Raw genomic sequence first — 17960 nt, 5'->3', positions numbered from 1 at the left:
AGCGGAAACATGTAAATTACCTGTCACAAATAAATAATAATATCAAAAGTTCTGAAGACAGATGAAGTTTGCTGATGACAATATGAATGGAAAACACTTTATTTTAAACACCAAGAAACTCACCCAGAACAGTCATTGAAAATTACTTCAGATTTGCGACTGCTTCATACACATTAAGACAGGAGACAACTGAAGCCTGTGATGACATTTGGCACTGCAGGCAGAAGAAACTTTGTACTTATAGCACAATAACCTACAATAAGCCAAGTTATTAGCACACAATAATTGGTCAGGACGCCAAAATCAAGAAACTCAACCCTGTCTAGATTCTAAAACCTTATTATCCCAATTTCTCTCCATTCCTGTGGCAATTCATTCATAGCCCATCAGATCTGCAGCACCATGATATTTATCCTAAAGACAAGGCAGTCAGCAGCTTTCAAAGGGTGATTAGAATGTAGATTAAGAAGACAAAACCATGACTGAAGTAACTGACTCTCTCTTCCTAACCACAGCAGTAGAGGCTATTTTGGCAATACGGGAACTGGCTACCAAGTAGAAACTGCTGCAGATTTATAAGCAGGACTGACTACCTGACACTATGGAGATCTCACAGATCCAAAATTCAGATTTTCCTGCTTTTAAAACAATTAAGTGCTCACATATCATCAGCATGCAAAAAATCCAACCCTGATAAAAATCAGCCAAACTTCTCTGCATTGGTTAGTTTTTTTCCAACAGAAATCAATATCTGACTTCATTTGGACTACTGCTCAGGAAGCCCTTCTGAAAATAGAAAGCCCTACAGAAATAGAAATTTCAGCCTCACTTGGTCCCCTCATTCTGAAAATAACATTGCTCTTGCAGCTCATGAATGTTACAAAGTCTTTGGGAACTAAAAATGGTACACGATCTATTCCTGCTTTCCCATGCAGAATGATCCAACATAATTTTAAGGTTTTTTCCATTCTGGTTTGTTTTCTAAAATCACAGCCTATGATCCTACTTAAGAAAAAATTCCTATTTAAGGAAAATTACAAGGTTTCCATTACCTGAATTTTCCAATGACAGCCTCAAGAGCCTGAACTTCCAATAAGAGCCTCAAGCGCCAATATCCACGATGGGCTGTAACGTCAAGAACACGTGCAGCCATATATATGCACAACATATGTGCCTACACATGCTGTGCATTTGCCATTTCACAGCACTGACAACTGTAGGGGGCAATCGCTGTAGATTCCCAAGGCTTAGTCCTCCTGTGTTCTCTCCTGAAAACGATTCTTCATGCCATGGCTGATAAGCTGTCCTTCCCAGCTTACTAGGCCACGTGCCTGCTCTGCTTTTCAGGACATACATGCAGCCAGGGTCAGCCACCACGTCGGGTCCATCCCCCCAAGATCTCAGCATGGCCGGCCTGTTGATGACAACCCTGTAGTCCACTTCTTCAAGAACATTGTAAGTCTCCCTTCCTCTTATGCACCAAAATGAAATGTTTTCTTTAGAATCCATCAGTAAACAAACACTCCCCAATCATTACTCTTTATTTCAAGCCTCAAATTGTACCGTGCCCTTTGAGCTCATGATGCCATTCAAATACAAAAATAATTTTTACCTAGAAGACAATACTGAAATGCTACCAAAAAAGCATGTGAACCTCCATTAGCATAGCCAAATGCTAACCATGTCATTTATACAGCTTCACCACAGACAGGTTTTGTCCTTGTGTCTTTAACACTGGCAGTATCCAGGAATTATTACTGTTTCAAGATGGACATAAATCCAGCATATTCCAGGCAAGCCTAAAACAGCAGAGGAGCTTCTCAATGTAATTACCATTTTTAGCTTATTGGTAATGTGCAAAAGGCCTGATGATTTCTGGCATTTATTTTTGCCTTTGTCTGACAGCTTTTTTGTGTTGGTTTTTAGGTCTCACCCCGTACACCACCCCCAATGCAAGCAAAGGTAAGCAATTTCAGGGACTCAAGGCATTTATGGGCTAATTCCCACTAATTCAAGTGCAAGCCTGATTCACTGTCCCTAATGGCTCTAAGTAAAAGTCCAAAGGTATCCCTGGGAACAATTTAAAGCAAGAGTCTAAGACACAGAAACCATGGTTCTCTTCCTCACGCACTTCCTGACTTCGTGCATGACTAATTGAAGTCATTTGCAGGGATTTTTATATTCAATTTATGGTGTGATTGCTTTAGGTAATGAACTAACAATAGGTAATGCTTTCAAACAAGCCTCACCAGCCAGGAGCTGTCCTTCCATTTAGTGAACTCAGCTGGCTTTTGAAGTAGTGATACTGACAAACCATGGCTAGTAAAGTCAGTTCTAGTAATTACAATAAACAATTTTGCTTTTTTTTTTTGCTTCATAAAATGACTGTACAGGCTGTTGTTCTCAACTCCTGCTTGCCTCATTATCTGGCCATTATTTCATAATCTTGGCTATCTTTTCATCTTCTTCTGTGTAAGGCAGACCCAGGTGCTGTGTTCCATAGTGATCACCATGTCATTGTTTCTATTTCCCTCTACAGGGAAGAGGATTATCCCTCACCAGATTTAGCTGGGTAGGTGACGAATGTGCTTTTGGTAACAGCCCTTTTATTTACCAGGCCAAAGCATCTCTTACTCCATTGCCTCAAGCTGCTTCAGCAATGTGATAATTTTGTTTTGTCTCAAGTTTGCGATTTTGCTTTTCCTGTTCTACTTTCCTTCCTCCTTCCACAGCACTTTAAGATGGTAATTGTGTTGCTTGCTCTTATCCTGCAATTTGACAGCCCTTGCAGCAACAATTTCTTTTGCTTCAGTACAAAGGGAGCAAAATCCACTGCATGGCAAAGTTCTCTTCCTTTAAAGGTTTCTGGAAGACCCATCTGGTGCATTTTTCTTTTCCTGGGATGGACAAAAATGGGAGGGAAGGCTGGGATGAGATAGGTGCTTATTCTACTTTTTCAACTGCTTTTACACAGTCTGCAAAACTAATGCTGCCACTAACCTCAGTATTTTGTTCCACCTTTCCTGTCAGTTAGAAGTGATCTGCCTAAGCAATTCCTAGACAAGTTCTTCCCACAGTTCTCTCACAACTAATTAAATTCTACTTCTCTACCACAGGTTTGATTTTATATGAGATGGCATGTAAATTACTGGCATTTTAAGACAAAATATCAAAGCCTTCAAGCCATTAAGCATTTCTTTCACTATCAGAACACCACATATTAGCTGATGTGTTTGACATCTTAGAACTCATGAAATTAAAACATTTTAAGTTTTTTCACACAGGTTAACCTTCTGAGTATTTAATTTTTGAATATAAATTCATTTTTTACAGATTGATGCTTCCCTCAGATTTGAATCTATTCAGATAATTTCCTAACATTTTCCTTTATCCTTGTTTATTACATAAAATATTGTTTTATTGCAACAACCTCCAAATTCCTCATTTGAGTATTACATTTCAGTGATCACAAATAAAGACTACAACATGCATATGGTAATTTGAATGTGACAATTTGCAATATACATGAAAATTTTTCTTTGCAGGGTGGTGAAACACACAAGCCAGGATATGGAAGCGGAAAATTCTATGAGCATAAATCTGCTCATAAGGGACACAAGGGATCCTATCATGAGGGCCAGGGCACTCTTTCCAGAATCTTTAAACTGGTAAAGTACAATTGAACTTTAAGTACAAAAAAATTGAACAGAGAAAAAGAGAAGCCAAACCTCTCCCGAAGCTGCCATGTTTGAAACAAGTATATTTCCTTAAAGCTTCTGATGGAATTAGACTTGCATGGATAAACCACAAGGTTATTTTGTGGCTTAGTGACTACTTACATGATAGGAAACAAAGGTAAAAATACACAGTTAGTGGCCATCAGGAAAGAAGGTAAGTCCACAATGTCCCACAAAGACCTGCACCAGGACCAGTGTTGTCACTGAATGCAAAAATTATCTGAAATACAGACGACAAATGAGACGACACAGCTCATTGCTGCTGAATTATTTGGGACAGTGAAAATGAAAGAGAACTGATAAACTGCAGAAGGGTAGTTCAGGGCAGTGTTGGATGCAGTAAAAACTCCAGCAGTCCCTGCTTGTTCCCACCCCAGGTGGGAAAACTCTTACAATATGTCAGTATCGAAAGTTATGAAACCACAGAGTGGGACAAATTACAAAACTGTCGTATTAGAAATAAACATTTGGTCAGATTATCTTTAGTCTGGTTCAATTCCCCATTTCAAAGCACAGCACAGCCACAACAACACAGGCAATAAGTGAAAACAGAACAGGAAAAAAAGGTCAGTTGTGAGGATTTTTTACATTCTATGTCAGGAAACAGACACATGAAAAGCAGACTATATTCCCTGGCTGTGATACTTTAACCAAGACTGTATTTTCCCTCTAAGGCAATGATGGCAGGGAATTCACTCATAACAAATCACCCAGTACAGTATTAGCACATGAAGATGCCATCAGCAGTCATCTTAACTTCAAGTTAGAAGGTCTGAGATCTAGCAGAGCTGATCATTTCAGACTCATTATTCCTCTCCTCAAGAGGAGATATAACAGTGCCTTCATTTGCAGCAAAACCCACATTTTTGTCTCTTAAACAGTTTAGGTTTTATATCTCCCATTGTACAGTTGTTTTCCAAATATATTCAGCACCAAGTGACAGCACAAAAACTTCAAGGAAGTAGGAGGTATTGTTATGTTGCAATTTAAGAAAAGGAATGATCTCTTCAGAGGTCCAAGTAAAAATCAAACAAACACATTTTAAGTCTTATTTTCATGTTGTGCACTTGGTAGTTTTAGTGGGGTTTAGGTACATCAATTATTCCATGGCTATACACTCTCATTATTTGTAAAACTTCATCATTTCAACATCTGAAAATACACATTAATGATCTCATGAAATTTAACATTCTCTTTTTTGCATATTCATCACAGTGTGATGATATGTTTTATGTTTACTAAAACTGGTGTATGTATCTCTGAGATAGATAGATATCAGAGATACATACACCAGTTTTACTTTTTAGATAACGTTTTCTCAGCCATTATGATTTCTGCAACTTTGATAAGAGTTTTATTCATGCTTATTTGATTTAGATCTACTGTTTACAGCAGGAGGCATTAATTACTGTTTCTTTATACAGTTCAATAGTCTTGTAATATAAAAAAGTTATCCAGTCTTTAAGGTATCTTTGAAAGAAAAGAAAGCCAATTACCTAATGAATTAGACTGAATTTTTCTGTAACAGTTCTGTAAAACTAAGGAGGCAGTGCTGAAAGATAAGAACATAAATGAAGAAAATTAAGTCCCAAAGTACACACATTTTTTTCCAAATAAACAGTTTAGTCATCATCTGATTATAATAAAAATTGCCACACTACCTCACATTTGTGATCTTAAGTGCATTTTTCAAGATTTGCCTGTAGAAGAGTTGCTAAAGCTAAGGAACAAGATACCAAGTTAGCTTAATCTCAAATTCCAAAAAAATTAAATGTTGGAATTTCAGCCTGAATCATCTTTGCTATAAAAATGCTTCTTTTCTCAAGTGCAGATTTATGAATTGTCATTTTTTTCCTCACAGCTTGACACTTTCTTATTATTTCTAAGAGCAGGGCAGGTTTCAGCCCTTTTATCTTTTCTTAGCTTTCTCCTGTATCTGCATCTGAGCTTTCCATATAAACCTCCTGTTGATGTAACACTGAGAATTTACTGCAGAATGAAATGATTAAATTTCAGTTCTTTCAGAAGATGTGAAACTATTACATCTTGTATCAAGTTTTGGAGATTTTGTTTTGTTACTTGTTTTGAAGTATACACATAGTACAGGGTTCATAAAAATGAAATTTTCCATGCTGTCCAAGGAAATAAATTGTTTTCGTTAGGAAGGCCTGAATAAGAACATGCACTTAAAAGTTGTTAATGAGAGACTGTCTAGTCTTCTGTGGAAGATTTAATGACAGTAAGTTAATCCTAGGTGAAAATCAATGAAAATAAATCCTATTTTTGAAGTGAAAAATCCCAGTAATATTTAGTCATGTACTAGAGGCAACTGGAGGCTATATTCATTAGAAAGTATTTTAAATTTTGTCATACTTACAACAGATTGATGTTCTTCAATGCACAGCCCCAAATACATATTAATTTCTAATTGATGCAACTCTGTTCTTCCCTCCACAGGGAGGCTCTGGGTCCCGACCTGGATCGCGGTCTGGTTCCCCCATTGCTAGGCGCTGAAGCTCCAAGATGCCACCCAAGGATCACGTACTCTGCTTCATAATATAACTGCCTTAAAATTAGTAACAGCTGCCACAATTACCTAGATAGATGCAATCCATTACTTAATGCCAATTAGTAGTAATGCCACGCAGTAGATGATACAAACTTCTATTGGCAATCCCTGAGCAACAGTTGAATGAAAGGAACACAAAAAGTAGATTTGCTAGATCTTTTCCTTATTTTATGTGAAGTAACAAGATCTCTGACTTTACCCCTTCTTCTTCAGGATGCCCTAACTGTATGCTGGACTCCTTTATTTCTCCCAAGCACCTAATTTAAGCTCAACCCTTCTGGTTTCGTTTTAGTGAACATCAGAATTACAAATAAAGAGCTATAATGTCTTGGACACTGAGCACTGCTGTTAATGAATTTTTGAGACACTGCTGTTAGAAGAAAAAAAAGATCCAACATGTGCAGAAGTTGTAAGGACTGTTTATCCAAATTTTCTTTTTAGTTTTTTTTTTTCTTTTGTTTTGTTTTAATCTTCCTTCTCTCACTCACAGAATAATTTATTTTCATAACAGGATTAGGCAGTCACGGAAAGGTTTATGAAACATTGGGAGTTCAAGGTATGTGAAGTGTGGGAGGGGGCAGATGTTGAAGAATCAATATGATGTGGAGCAATAGCAATAAGGAAATTCTTTCCATACTATGATTTGCTCATTGCATCCAAACCATGAGAATAAAGAGTAGATGAGGGAGAGAAAGAGGATTTCAAATTTGAGTTAGACTAATGTTACAAAACAAGGGATATTCCCAGAGAAACATCTAAGACTGCACACGTGACCACTGGACGTCACTGGTGCTTCACATAAATTCTGCTGCAATAGCATTAACTTTGCAGTACAAGTAAATAAGCATATAAACAAAAAAGTCTAATTTCTGAAAGAAAGCCCTTCAGTACTGGTATCTCAGATAGTCCTGCACATCTCACATTAGAATTTCAAATCTTTCTCTTGGTATTGCAGCAGTGTTGTATTTGATAGGCTCATCTTTTGCCTGAGTAACACTTGGATGCCTTTTAAGGGCAGTGCACCAAAGCAAACTCGTAGTAAACTACTGTGAACATTTAACTGTTGTATTGTAGTTGCCTTGTAGAAATAGACTATAGTTCAGTTAGATTTAGATATGAATTGTTCACAAATTACTAAAATGAATGTGTGGAGATGGTATTTCCAACCACACTTAGGGAAATAAAAGGCTCTTCTGAATTGCACTGTTTTATTACTTAAACTTACAATTTCTTCAACCTGTCATCTAAGTGTCTGATTAATTATTTTATTTTTTTTTTAGTTTTAGCCTATGCACTGTAGATTACAGTTAGTGCTTCCTAGGTTGAAACAGCATTCCTAATAAGTACCCAGTAAAAGTTACCTATAAATATATGTTATTTACATTTCACATCTAGATCTATTGTAGGTTTAAATCAGTGTCCATTAATATGAAGCAATGGAAGATGAGATGATATAAAATACATAGAGACTAAAGAAAACAAAACTGCCAAAATTATTATGCATACACACACTATTACATCTATTACCTTTGTTGGTTGCTATGTGTATTTTTCTATTGTAGCTTCATTCAGATGTATACTCTGCAACATAATAGTTGATTTAATTTGAACACGTATTGTTCTTAGAGGAACACAGCTTTTAAAAATAGTCACTATTGAAATAAAGTAATCAACTTGAAATGAAACTTGGGCCAGTTTTATTTTTTTACAAAGGAAAAGGATATATGTATATATTTACACATACTTATATATACTTATATATTTAGGTCTGTTTGATTTATTGCCCCCCCCCCATTCCCCAGAGTTTATGAATAATGTTCAGATACTAGAAAATAACACAATGACACCTTGGGACCCTGCACACAGGCTTCTAGTGACAGTGCATGGCCCAGAAGGTTGACAATAGGACACAGGAATTATGGAATGCCAGTGTCTTAAGGAGTGACAGCTACAGGCCAGAGGGATATTGCAAGGCATAAATGCCCATGAACAGGAAATAAAAACCAGTCCCCTTCATGAACAATTGTGGCACAAACAGCCCTCAAAAATGTGAAAGATTATTTAAGGTAAAAAACCCAGAGAAATACATCTTTCAATATACTGCACTGCAGAGTAACAGAATTTAAACAAAACCTCTTCCTTGCCTTCATCACTCTTCTTTCCCCTCAGTCATCTTTGCTAGAGGGTTGAAGTGGCTTTTTGGATTTACTTCCTCTAGAGGAATAGGTACAGTACTTGAAAGCATTGCTTTACCAATATGAAAAGAGATTAAAACTTAGCCTGAAATTTATTAGTTACACACTAGCAGTTTTGATGAAAACCAGCAGTTTAAATGGCCATTTGATTTGTAAGCAAAGGATTTTTCCTGAAACAAGAATGCACAGGCAATACCAGGAGTGTGTAATTTAATGTTCTGAAGGAATGGACATAAGCCAAAAGAAACTGTGAGCAGACACGAGCCAAAAACCCCAAGGCTAGCACAAGCCTACTGCTGCATTAAACCAGAAAGAACAAGGGCTGTCCACTTACCCACTATGCAATGTGACACATCAAGCACTCCTCAGAACAAGAGTTCTTCTGCTTCCTTACATAATGCATCTGCTTTAACACAGCTTTTGAAAATATCAACATACTGGTTACAGTGTCTGTGTTTGCTCTGAACATCAGCACATACACTGCTCTGAAAAGCTCCAACTCAATCCTACCAAGGCTATAAAAACCTCTGTTAAGACACTTTTAAGTTCACAGATGAAGAGGATGCAGGGAAGCAAATCATATACAATGTTAAAAAGAAATTTTTTAAAAGTCTATTACTGTAGCTGACAGGATTTCCAAGTGCTGGAAGAGTAGCAAACTGAATTCAGGAAAAATGTCAGCTGACTCCATAACTCACACCGTTCAGTTAACACTTCCAAGGCTTGCTGAACAGACTCACTGCCTCTAACCAAGGCATAACACTTTGAGAACTGACCCTTTAAAAATGCCATCTTTTTACCCATGAAATCAGCTTTTAGGTTCTGTGTACCAAGTATCACACACTCATTAAATGGTCTGGGTTGCAAGGGACCTTAAAGATCACCTAGTTCCAAGCCCTCTGTACATTTATACAGTATTCTCTGAAATAACAGGGAAAAAATTTCATACGTGGAACAGGCAATACAGCATATTTTGCTCTATTATTACAGATAAACAGTGTGCTATGCCATGAGGCCAGACAACTGTAAAATATAATGTCTTTCTTTAATAGCTGAAACATTCACAGGCTGCCTGGAAGGGAAGGCACTGATGGAAGGACTTTATTCTTCATACCTAATATTCAAACATGCACTTCTGTAAACAGTTTTTCCAATCTCCTAGAATCCAGAAACATATGCTTAAAAAATACACGAAACAGAATTTGGAAAAAAGTAATATTATTTAGCATGTTTTTCAATTAAATATTCCACATAACAAAAGTGTTATTTTCATGTCACCAACTATATTACTTATATACATATGCTGAACAGTTAACAAAAGAATTAAGAGATGTCCTATCAAAACCAACAGCCATTTCTTGCTTCAGCAATCTGAAATAACTAGTTTGTATCACAGACAGAGTATAGACAATATTTACAGGTAAGAGCTTTTTGGATCTGAGAACAATTATCTTTTAGAAGGAAAATTAAAGTCTGGGTCTGTATTATAGTACAACATATCCACCACTGATCTAGAAGTACTTGTGGCAAACCAAACAGATGAACTCCTTGAAACTGGGATTAATATTTACAAAATATACTGATCAGCCACACAGAGGCTCGTAGACTTTAAATATATATATATATATATACATATATAAGCACACATATATATATCTATATATATGTAACATATAAATAAAATTCAAAAGAACAAGGCAAAAATAAGAAAACAGCTTCTGTCTTTGGAATGTCTAAAAGACAACTATGCTTTTACTCCAGTGTTTCTCTGCTATGAATATACTGAACAAGTGGCACCTTTGAAAGCAATATTCAGTCAGCTAGGTAGTTTTGCTAAAACAATGACTTAAACAACAAATAAATGCAACATATTTCCAAAATCCACAAAGAAAATAATAAGGAATTTACAGATTCAAAATTATAACTGTTTACAGCACTGGGGAACATTGTATAGTAGAGGTGACTTAGCGTGCACCTAATTTTCTCACTGCTAACCAAAATGGTACTTGTTTACCTCACAGATTTAGTATATGGCTGTTTTCCACATACACTGAGAAATGTACCTGCTGACCCAGTACAGCAAACAACAACAGAGGTTTTTACTGGAACCCTTTTTCATTTGGATTCTTATTAAGTAATTATTGCCAAGTCAAAAACCTCAAGACTTTTACTGTAAAAACTAACATCTACCTGCCTCTGTGGTTGGAATGAAAATGAACATGCTCCCTCTCAAGGGTTTACCTCAAGAAAAGCCATGAGCTCGCAGTATTTTATTTTTTTCAACGAATTCTCAAAATGCACTAAAAAAGAAAGCTTTCAAAAGAAATACAGCCTTTTCCTGTGCCTTGTAAGGGAAAAAAAAAAGGCAAAACTCCACTGTTTTATACTGCATGCATCATCAACTGCAACACTTTGTTTCCAATCTCAATTATTTCTTAAAACACATTAAAAAAAAGTTGACTGACAGTTTCATGATTTTCCTGTGAAGCTATTCTTCATCATCATTAAAAATGGGAATCATCCTATTCTGACATAAAGTTCCAGTTTATTTTTAAATAGATATACTGGCTGTGAATTCAAAGATGAAACTGTATACATTATTACCTGAGTTCATTGATTCACAGACAACTTAGCACAGATTAAATGAAGTTTTCCCAATATTCTTCTACAAGCTTAAAAAAAAGAATTCATCTTTTAGGTATCTTTTGTAAATAATTAAAAAAACTATAATATATTATTCTATTGTTAGTATCTTCAATGCTTGAAGCTTTAACTGTAAAGTTCGAGTCCCAGAAATATTTTTTCTTTTCAAATTTCAAGGTGTTATCGAAAAACACTGCCTATACTTTGCCATTCATTTGAAGATTCTTGTACCACTTCTTCTAAATTCAGAGCACGACTGATGTCTTCCCCTTCTTGTTCTTGGTGACTTGCAGGCTCTTGTACAGGACCTACCAAGGTACAAGAGAAAAGGCAATTGAGTGTCATTTGACATATGGTGTAAGAAAAAGGCAAATATAGCACTTGGGAATAAAGGAACCGTGATGGGAACAGTATTATACAATTACTTCAGATACTGTCAATTCATTAGATGGTCTTGGAAAATTTTTTTTTAAAAATCCAATACAATATACTGCTTTCCTGGAATAATTTTTCAACTCTATTTCTGTACACAGAGCTCCACATCAAAAACAAGGAACCATAAAAAGTAACGAATTGCTGTTTCAGCCTGATTTTTGGGTTGGATGTGCAACTATTACCTCATCAACTGTGGTCTTTGGCTATCAGTGCTTGATTCCTCAATAACTTAAGGGAAGTGCTCTGTGCTCTCCTAACAAAACACATGGAGTCCTGTCCTCAGCAGTACTACCACCATGCTACGTACCAGTGTAACCATGAGCCCGTTTCATATGCAGTTTCATATTGCTTTTCTGTGTGAATCCCATTGCACAGTAGTCACATTTATAAGGTCTCTCTCCTGTGTGCCTTTTCATGTGGACTTTAAGAGCGCTCTTCTGGTTAAATGCCTTTTCACACAGTGTACACTGAAATGGCCGTTCCCCTTTATAAGAAAGAAAAACATACTTCATAATTTTTCCATTTAAGATTGGAATACAGTTTAAAATTCTGTAAAAATTATCAAGATGATCTAGAAATAAAATAGACATCATCATTTTCCTTGAGACTTTCTCCAAACAGGGCTATTGCTCCACATTGTCAGCAAAAATCTCAAATTAAATGTCAGAATAGTTACATAAGTACTAAATCACTGATATAATCCTTCCCATCCAATTTATAACCTAGGTAAGTTATTTAACAGAGCTACCAAAAAAAAAGATCAATTTACTAATTTGACTTTTCTGTACTCAAGGAAACCATCACCTATTAAGGACTTCTAAAAGCACTTTCTAAGATACTCTTGCTATTAGTTTGCACAATAAAGCACAAGAAGAAGTAAAAACATTTTTCCAAATTCTTTCTTACAGGACAAATATATCTCTCCATTATGTTAGTGTTCCCACCTGCATGCCAAATCCAACTTCAGAAGGTCCTTTAAAGCACAGATATTTTCCTTCTATTTTTGTTAACAACTTCTTCTTTAGTTTGAAGAGAAATCTAGGCTTATTGAAATTGTTTTGATTCCATTTTTTAAATTCAGTGAAAGTGAGCAGCCTTTTTGGTGTAATGGATTACTACACAGTTTTCAGTAGAACTGGAAGCAAGTGCTTCCCTCTGATTTCAACATTTCAGCAAACCACTCTTCACTGATAAATTCTAAATAACAAGATGTCTAGAGCTATTCAGAGAAATAATGTATTTTCCTTCTGGTCATTGATTCAGTAGATATTACCCATTAGAAATGGTTAGAAATGTTTAGTCAAGATAGAAATCACAAACACTTTCTCACAGACAAGGACAGTATCTTTATGGAAATAAGTCAGTTTAGGTTTAGATTAACCTTTCCTAGCATAGTTTATGTAAATGCATCCATCTAAACACTTCTGTGTAGCACGTAAACAGAGTTTTCACTCTTTTGGTCTCCAGTGATTTCCAAAGGAAAATTACCTTTTGAAAGAATTACAATCCTATAGATTGACCTACTGTTGCCTGACATGGTTGAAACACAAAAATAAATATGAATTTAGCAAGGTCTGTTACAGTCTAGCACATGAGCCTCCTAGTACAAGAAACCCAAAAATATTTAAGGATTTCCTGAGTGAATTACAAGTCATTCCAAAACAGAAAGAACTCATCCTATGATTGTGAAGATTTATGAGAAACAGATCAATAAAGGGACTCTGCTCTGTTCTCAGCCTCCCTGAAATGCTCTGTGCCTAGTGGGGAAGCAGCATGAAATTAACTAAGCATGGAAAATGACAACTGGTCATCTTTCCTGCTTCCTGCATATTCTGTGCAACCCTTAAACTAGGAGACAACAACTTCTTCAAGAGTCTGTGTTATTTAAGTCAGTTTTGCAAAAATCAAATTACTGAGGGTATTTTAATTTCCTTGGATTTTAACTTCTGCTTCTCTTTTCCTAGCCACAGTAGAACCAGAATGTTCTTTCTAATGCAGTAACCACAAAGCCGCTTGATGCTGGGAAAAGAGAAAGCTCTGGTTGACTCATTCTAAGACAGAGTTTTACCCTTTTGAGGGAATCTTCTTATTCTACAGCACATCCAGCCAAATTCATTGGTCCTCTCCAGTTTAGTAGCAACACAGGTAACTTTCCCCTGTCCTGTTTACGTTTAGCAGCCATGACAGCTATTTATTGGTAGCAGTGGTAGGGAAAAAAAAGAACTTGTTTCAGAGAGCTGACTGCTATATTTAGAACTCATGCTCTGAAGACGAATGTTTGTCAGGCACAGAAGGTGACAGGGAGGGCAGCTGGGCTATCATCCTGTGTACAGCCTTCAACTTAGAGTAGGGCAGAAGTTGCAACCTGAAAAGCATTTCACTTACATCACAGAAAATGAGTGCTCCCTAAGAGAAGTCATAATACTTTTTATAGATTAACTTTTGAAGGAAATAATACAAGTGGAATATGTGGAAAAGAACACAACAAATTAAAAGCACTGGCATTAGAAACAGATGACCTGTGCATGTAGCTCAGTGACAATGAAGCACTGCACACAGCAGTCTACATTAGCAGTCAAACCTATCTCTTGTTTAACATCACTGAACACACTCCTCATTTGCACATTCTTCTGTACGACTGAGGATGATCATAACCAGTGTTTTCAAATCACTTCAAACAATACTTTAAAATATGATTTATCTCTTTCAAAGGCTGACAAACCTTTAGACACAAGTTCATGCACTCACATTATCACTGCAGTACTGCCAGTCCCAAAATAAAGACCAGCTTAGTGCACATGAGTTTCAACTTTTCTGTTCCTTCTTTTAATTTCCATACATTTGAAGAAAGAAATTTACTTGGTTTTTTAAGCCTAAGTTGACATTTAAATGCAGTTAGCTGAAAGCATAAGCAAGGGTTCCAAACATAACATCCAGACATTGCTAAGAAAACCTCTCAAGATAAAAACAATTTCTGGTGTCACCTGTGTGGATGCGACTGTGTCTCTCCAGCTGACTTGGCTTAGCGAAAGCTTTTTCACAAGTATCACACTTAAACACTCTAGGCTTCTGGGAACTCAGTGAAGGTCCACCCTGATGGGTTTGCATGTGCTCCTAAGCCAGCATAGGGAAAAAAAATAAATTTCAGACCCTTTGAAAAGACTTCAATACTTAACATAAAAATATATTCACACCTTGAAGACAAAAGCAGAGGATCTTAGTCATCAGCAGACAAGCTGGAAGAAAATGGAAGCCTGCATTGTTTTTTTTCTTTTAAATGAGAGATTATTTTTGTGTATCAATTCTCTCTAACCATCAGTCTTCACACTTCTGAAAAACTCCATAAGTAACTATATGTCTTTCTTTTTTTGGCATACATTAGTCCCTTTACTAATTATCTGAAGCAAAATAAAATACAGAAAACCAAACCAGAGTTCTTTAATGCTCTGTGCATCTACAAAGAGGTATTTTGACAACTGTGCATTGTAAACTAACGTAGGATTTTTCCCCCCTCTCCTCTACAGCATCCATCTCCCTCCTTGTCTGATATGTGGGCATTCCTCAGCACCTGAATTGGTAACACTGTCAAACTGCACAGGCCTCAAAGAGGCAACTATCACAACATACACACACACAGCTGCACGATGGCAAGATGCAAACAGGACCACTTCACAATGGACTCTTAATTGAAAAAAACACCAGAAACTTAAATCACTAAGGTTCTTAATGGTAAGATAGCAGGATGTTCTATCTTCATGAAAAAGCATCAATAACAGTTCTAATTTCAGTGGTTTTAATACACTGATGCTAGACCCAGATGTTTTTCAAACGTAGAAGAGTATTGATGTTATCTATTAATTTTTTCATTTTTCATTATTATTTTTTCATTTTCATTATTAGTACCAAGTTAAAATTTGAATTACAAAAGAAAAGAAATAAAAATATATATAACTAAAAAATCTAATCAAGAACTGTCTGTGAAACAGTACTGCAAATACTTGTCCACTTTCTAAAATGTGTGTTGATATTCTTTTCTAGTCTATTTGATTACAGACTAAACTATTAATTAGTCTTTACTATACCTAAACAATAAGCCTTCTTGATGTCTATGAAGTCCTATTCCTCACTCCACGAACTGAAGCAAACTGTGTCTGCAGAGTTTGTTTACACTGGAAAATCAGCGAGACAGTTACATGGATGAATATTATTATCACAGTACTTATAAAAATAGAGTATTATAGGGAAATAATATAAGGTCTTCTGAGAAAAATTAAGTATCTTAAAACCCCTGCTTAGGTGGAAATAAGCAAAATCTTTAGGTTTTATCTTGTTCATAACCCCCTCAAGCATTGAAATGGTGGAAGCATACTATAACCTACTTGAAAAAAATTATCTGAAACCAGTTGCTTCTTTCTTTCACCATAAAATCCAAACAAAAAACCAAACCTCCAAATCCCAATGACTCCCACCCCATCTTCTACTTCAATGCAAACAACATATCCAGATAGCCCTGTAAAACTTTCTGCCAACTTTCTCTGAAGAAACAGTTTGTGATGCAATTCTGTTCCACTGATCTGTGCACCTCTCATACTTTTCCTGTAAAATAAATATTCTTTTGAAAATAGTTCATGGAAATGCAACATTCATGAAGTGCAATCATCTCTTTATCTACATAGTTAGTATTTCACTGATTTTGTGATATTTTACAACATTATTTGTGCAATTCTTATATTCTTCAGAGAGTAATTATCTCGGGGTAGCAAACAAGCATTATCTAATTAAAAAAATAAGACCAGGAAACTTTCTTTGAAATGGCTCATTGCATTAGTATGCCACTCTTATACCCCATCACTCCTGAAACATTAATTGTAACCACCTCTCAAAGTGTGGCAATAAAAAGTTTGTTTCATTCCATTGTTTTAATAAGATAATAAGGCATTTTTCCTTTTAACTTGGAATCATGTCTGTGCCTTATTTACTATCAACAGTCAACTTCCAGATACTTCCAATACACATTCATATAAAACTGGACAGTTTAGTCACTGTGCATGTCTGAAGGTTCTCTGCTCTGAAGCTGTAAAACAGGACAGTAACCCACATCAGAAGGGGAGTCTGAGTCACTTAACTGAAAAGCCTTAACACTGGGGGTGGGGGGTGGAGGTGTTTGTACATGATCTCTAAAGAGCATTTTCTTGTGTATAATTATGAAAATGCTGGTACTGACATCTTTGGAAAAAACACCTACAGTTAAGTACTGGGATCTGAACACTGATACCCTTACCTCTTACTGGATTTTTCTGAAAAGCCTGAAGTTTGGTAGTGCCCTTAATGTTTCTGGTGATCTCCAGAATTCCACCAGTATAAAATGAAGACCACAAGTAACAGATCGCTGATCTCTTCCCAAAATCCTAAGCCAAACCCCAACATTTATCTTTGAATTTGCTGTTAAAGGCTGTTCACAACTGAAGCTGCTATTAACACCTTGATAAAGAGTCTGATGATGGGTTGAATTTGTTTTAGTACCTGATGGTCCAGTGGTAAATGAAATTGTCCTTTAAGATCAAAGCCAACCATTAACCAGCACTGACAAGTCTACCACTAAACTATGCCTGCTAAGACACTGTCCATAGTGCCACATCTACACATCTTCTAAATACCTTCAGAGTTGGTGACTCAACAACTTCCCTTTACACGCTGTGCCTGACAAGCCTTTCAATGAAGAAATTTTCCCTAATATCCAATCTAAATCTCTCCTAACATAACTGAGGTAATTATCTCTTGTCCTATTGCTCATTATCCAGTAAAGGCCAACCCCCACCTGGCTAAAACTTTCTTTCAGGAAGTTGCAGAGTGTGTTAAGTGACCCCCGGGCTCCTTTCCTCCAGGCTAAACATCCCCAGCTTCCCTCAACTGCTCCTCTTAAGAGTTGTGCTTCACACCTTTCACCAGCTCTGCTGCCTTTCTCTGGACGCACTCCAGAACCCCAATGTCCTTCTTGAACTGAGAGCTCAAAACTGAACACGGAATTTGAGGTGCAGCCTTGCCAACACAAAGTAAAGAGGGACAGCCACTGTCCTGTTCCTGCTGGGAGCCATTGGCCTCCTTGGCCACCTGGGCACACTCTGGCTCTTGCTCAGCCACTGTCACTCGGCACTCCCAGGTCCTTTCCACCAGCAGCTTTCCAGCCACTCTGCCCCAGCCTGTGGCACTGCCTGGGGTTTTTCATGACCCAGGAGCAGGACCCGACACTTGGCCTTGTTGAACCTCACAAAATGGCCCCAACCCATTGATCCAGCCTGTCCAGATCCCTCTGCAGAGCCTTCCTGCCCTCAGCAGATCAACGCTCCTGGCCAGCTCAGTGTTGTCTGCAAAATGACTGAG

General features: G+C 36.8%; 2 protein-coding genes across 8 annotated transcripts in view; one reads left to right on the top strand and one right to left on the bottom strand.

Moving 5' to 3' along the window:
- The window catches only part of MBP (myelin basic protein), a 111624-nt gene extending 103633 nt beyond the window's left edge, over nt 1-7991 (top strand). For both annotated transcript variants that reach the window (XM_054284653.1, XM_054284652.1), the window contains 5 exons: nt 1348-1455; nt 1927-1962; nt 2540-2572; nt 3546-3668; nt 6195-7991. In XM_054284653.1, the coding sequence (XP_054140628.1) occupies nt 1348-1455; nt 1927-1962; nt 2540-2572; nt 3546-3668; nt 6195-6251 (357 nt within the window). In that variant the 3' untranslated portion in view covers nt 6252-7991. The remainder of the gene's footprint in view (nt 1-1347; nt 1456-1926; nt 1963-2539; nt 2573-3545; nt 3669-6194) is intronic.
- A 1723-nt stretch (nt 7992-9714) lies between these two features.
- Nucleotides 9715-17960, bottom strand: part of ZNF236 (zinc finger protein 236) — a 72935-nt gene continuing 64689 nt past the window's right edge. For 5 of the 6 annotated variants that reach the window (XM_054284622.1, XM_054284623.1, XM_054284618.1 and 2 more), the window contains 3 exons: nt 14564-14693; nt 11887-12063; nt 9715-11452 (listed from right to left, as the gene is read on the bottom strand). In XM_054284622.1, the coding sequence (XP_054140597.1) occupies nt 11325-11452; nt 11887-12063; nt 14564-14693 (435 nt within the window). In that variant the 3' untranslated portion in view covers nt 9715-11324. Of the gene's footprint in view, nt 11453-11886; nt 12064-14563; nt 14694-15486; nt 15749-17960 lie in introns of those variants that run through there. The other variant, XM_054284621.1, reaches the window with a different exon arrangement.

The sequence above is a fragment of the Melozone crissalis genome, unplaced genomic scaffold (genome assembly GCF_028551555.1).
Source record: "Melozone crissalis strain CALT ecotype California unplaced genomic scaffold, PUWL_Pcris_2 ptg000042l_1, whole genome shotgun sequence".
Lineage (NCBI taxonomy): Eukaryota > Metazoa > Chordata > Aves > Passeriformes > Passerellidae > Melozone > Melozone crissalis.
This window is presented reverse-complemented; position numbering and strand designations above follow the sequence as displayed.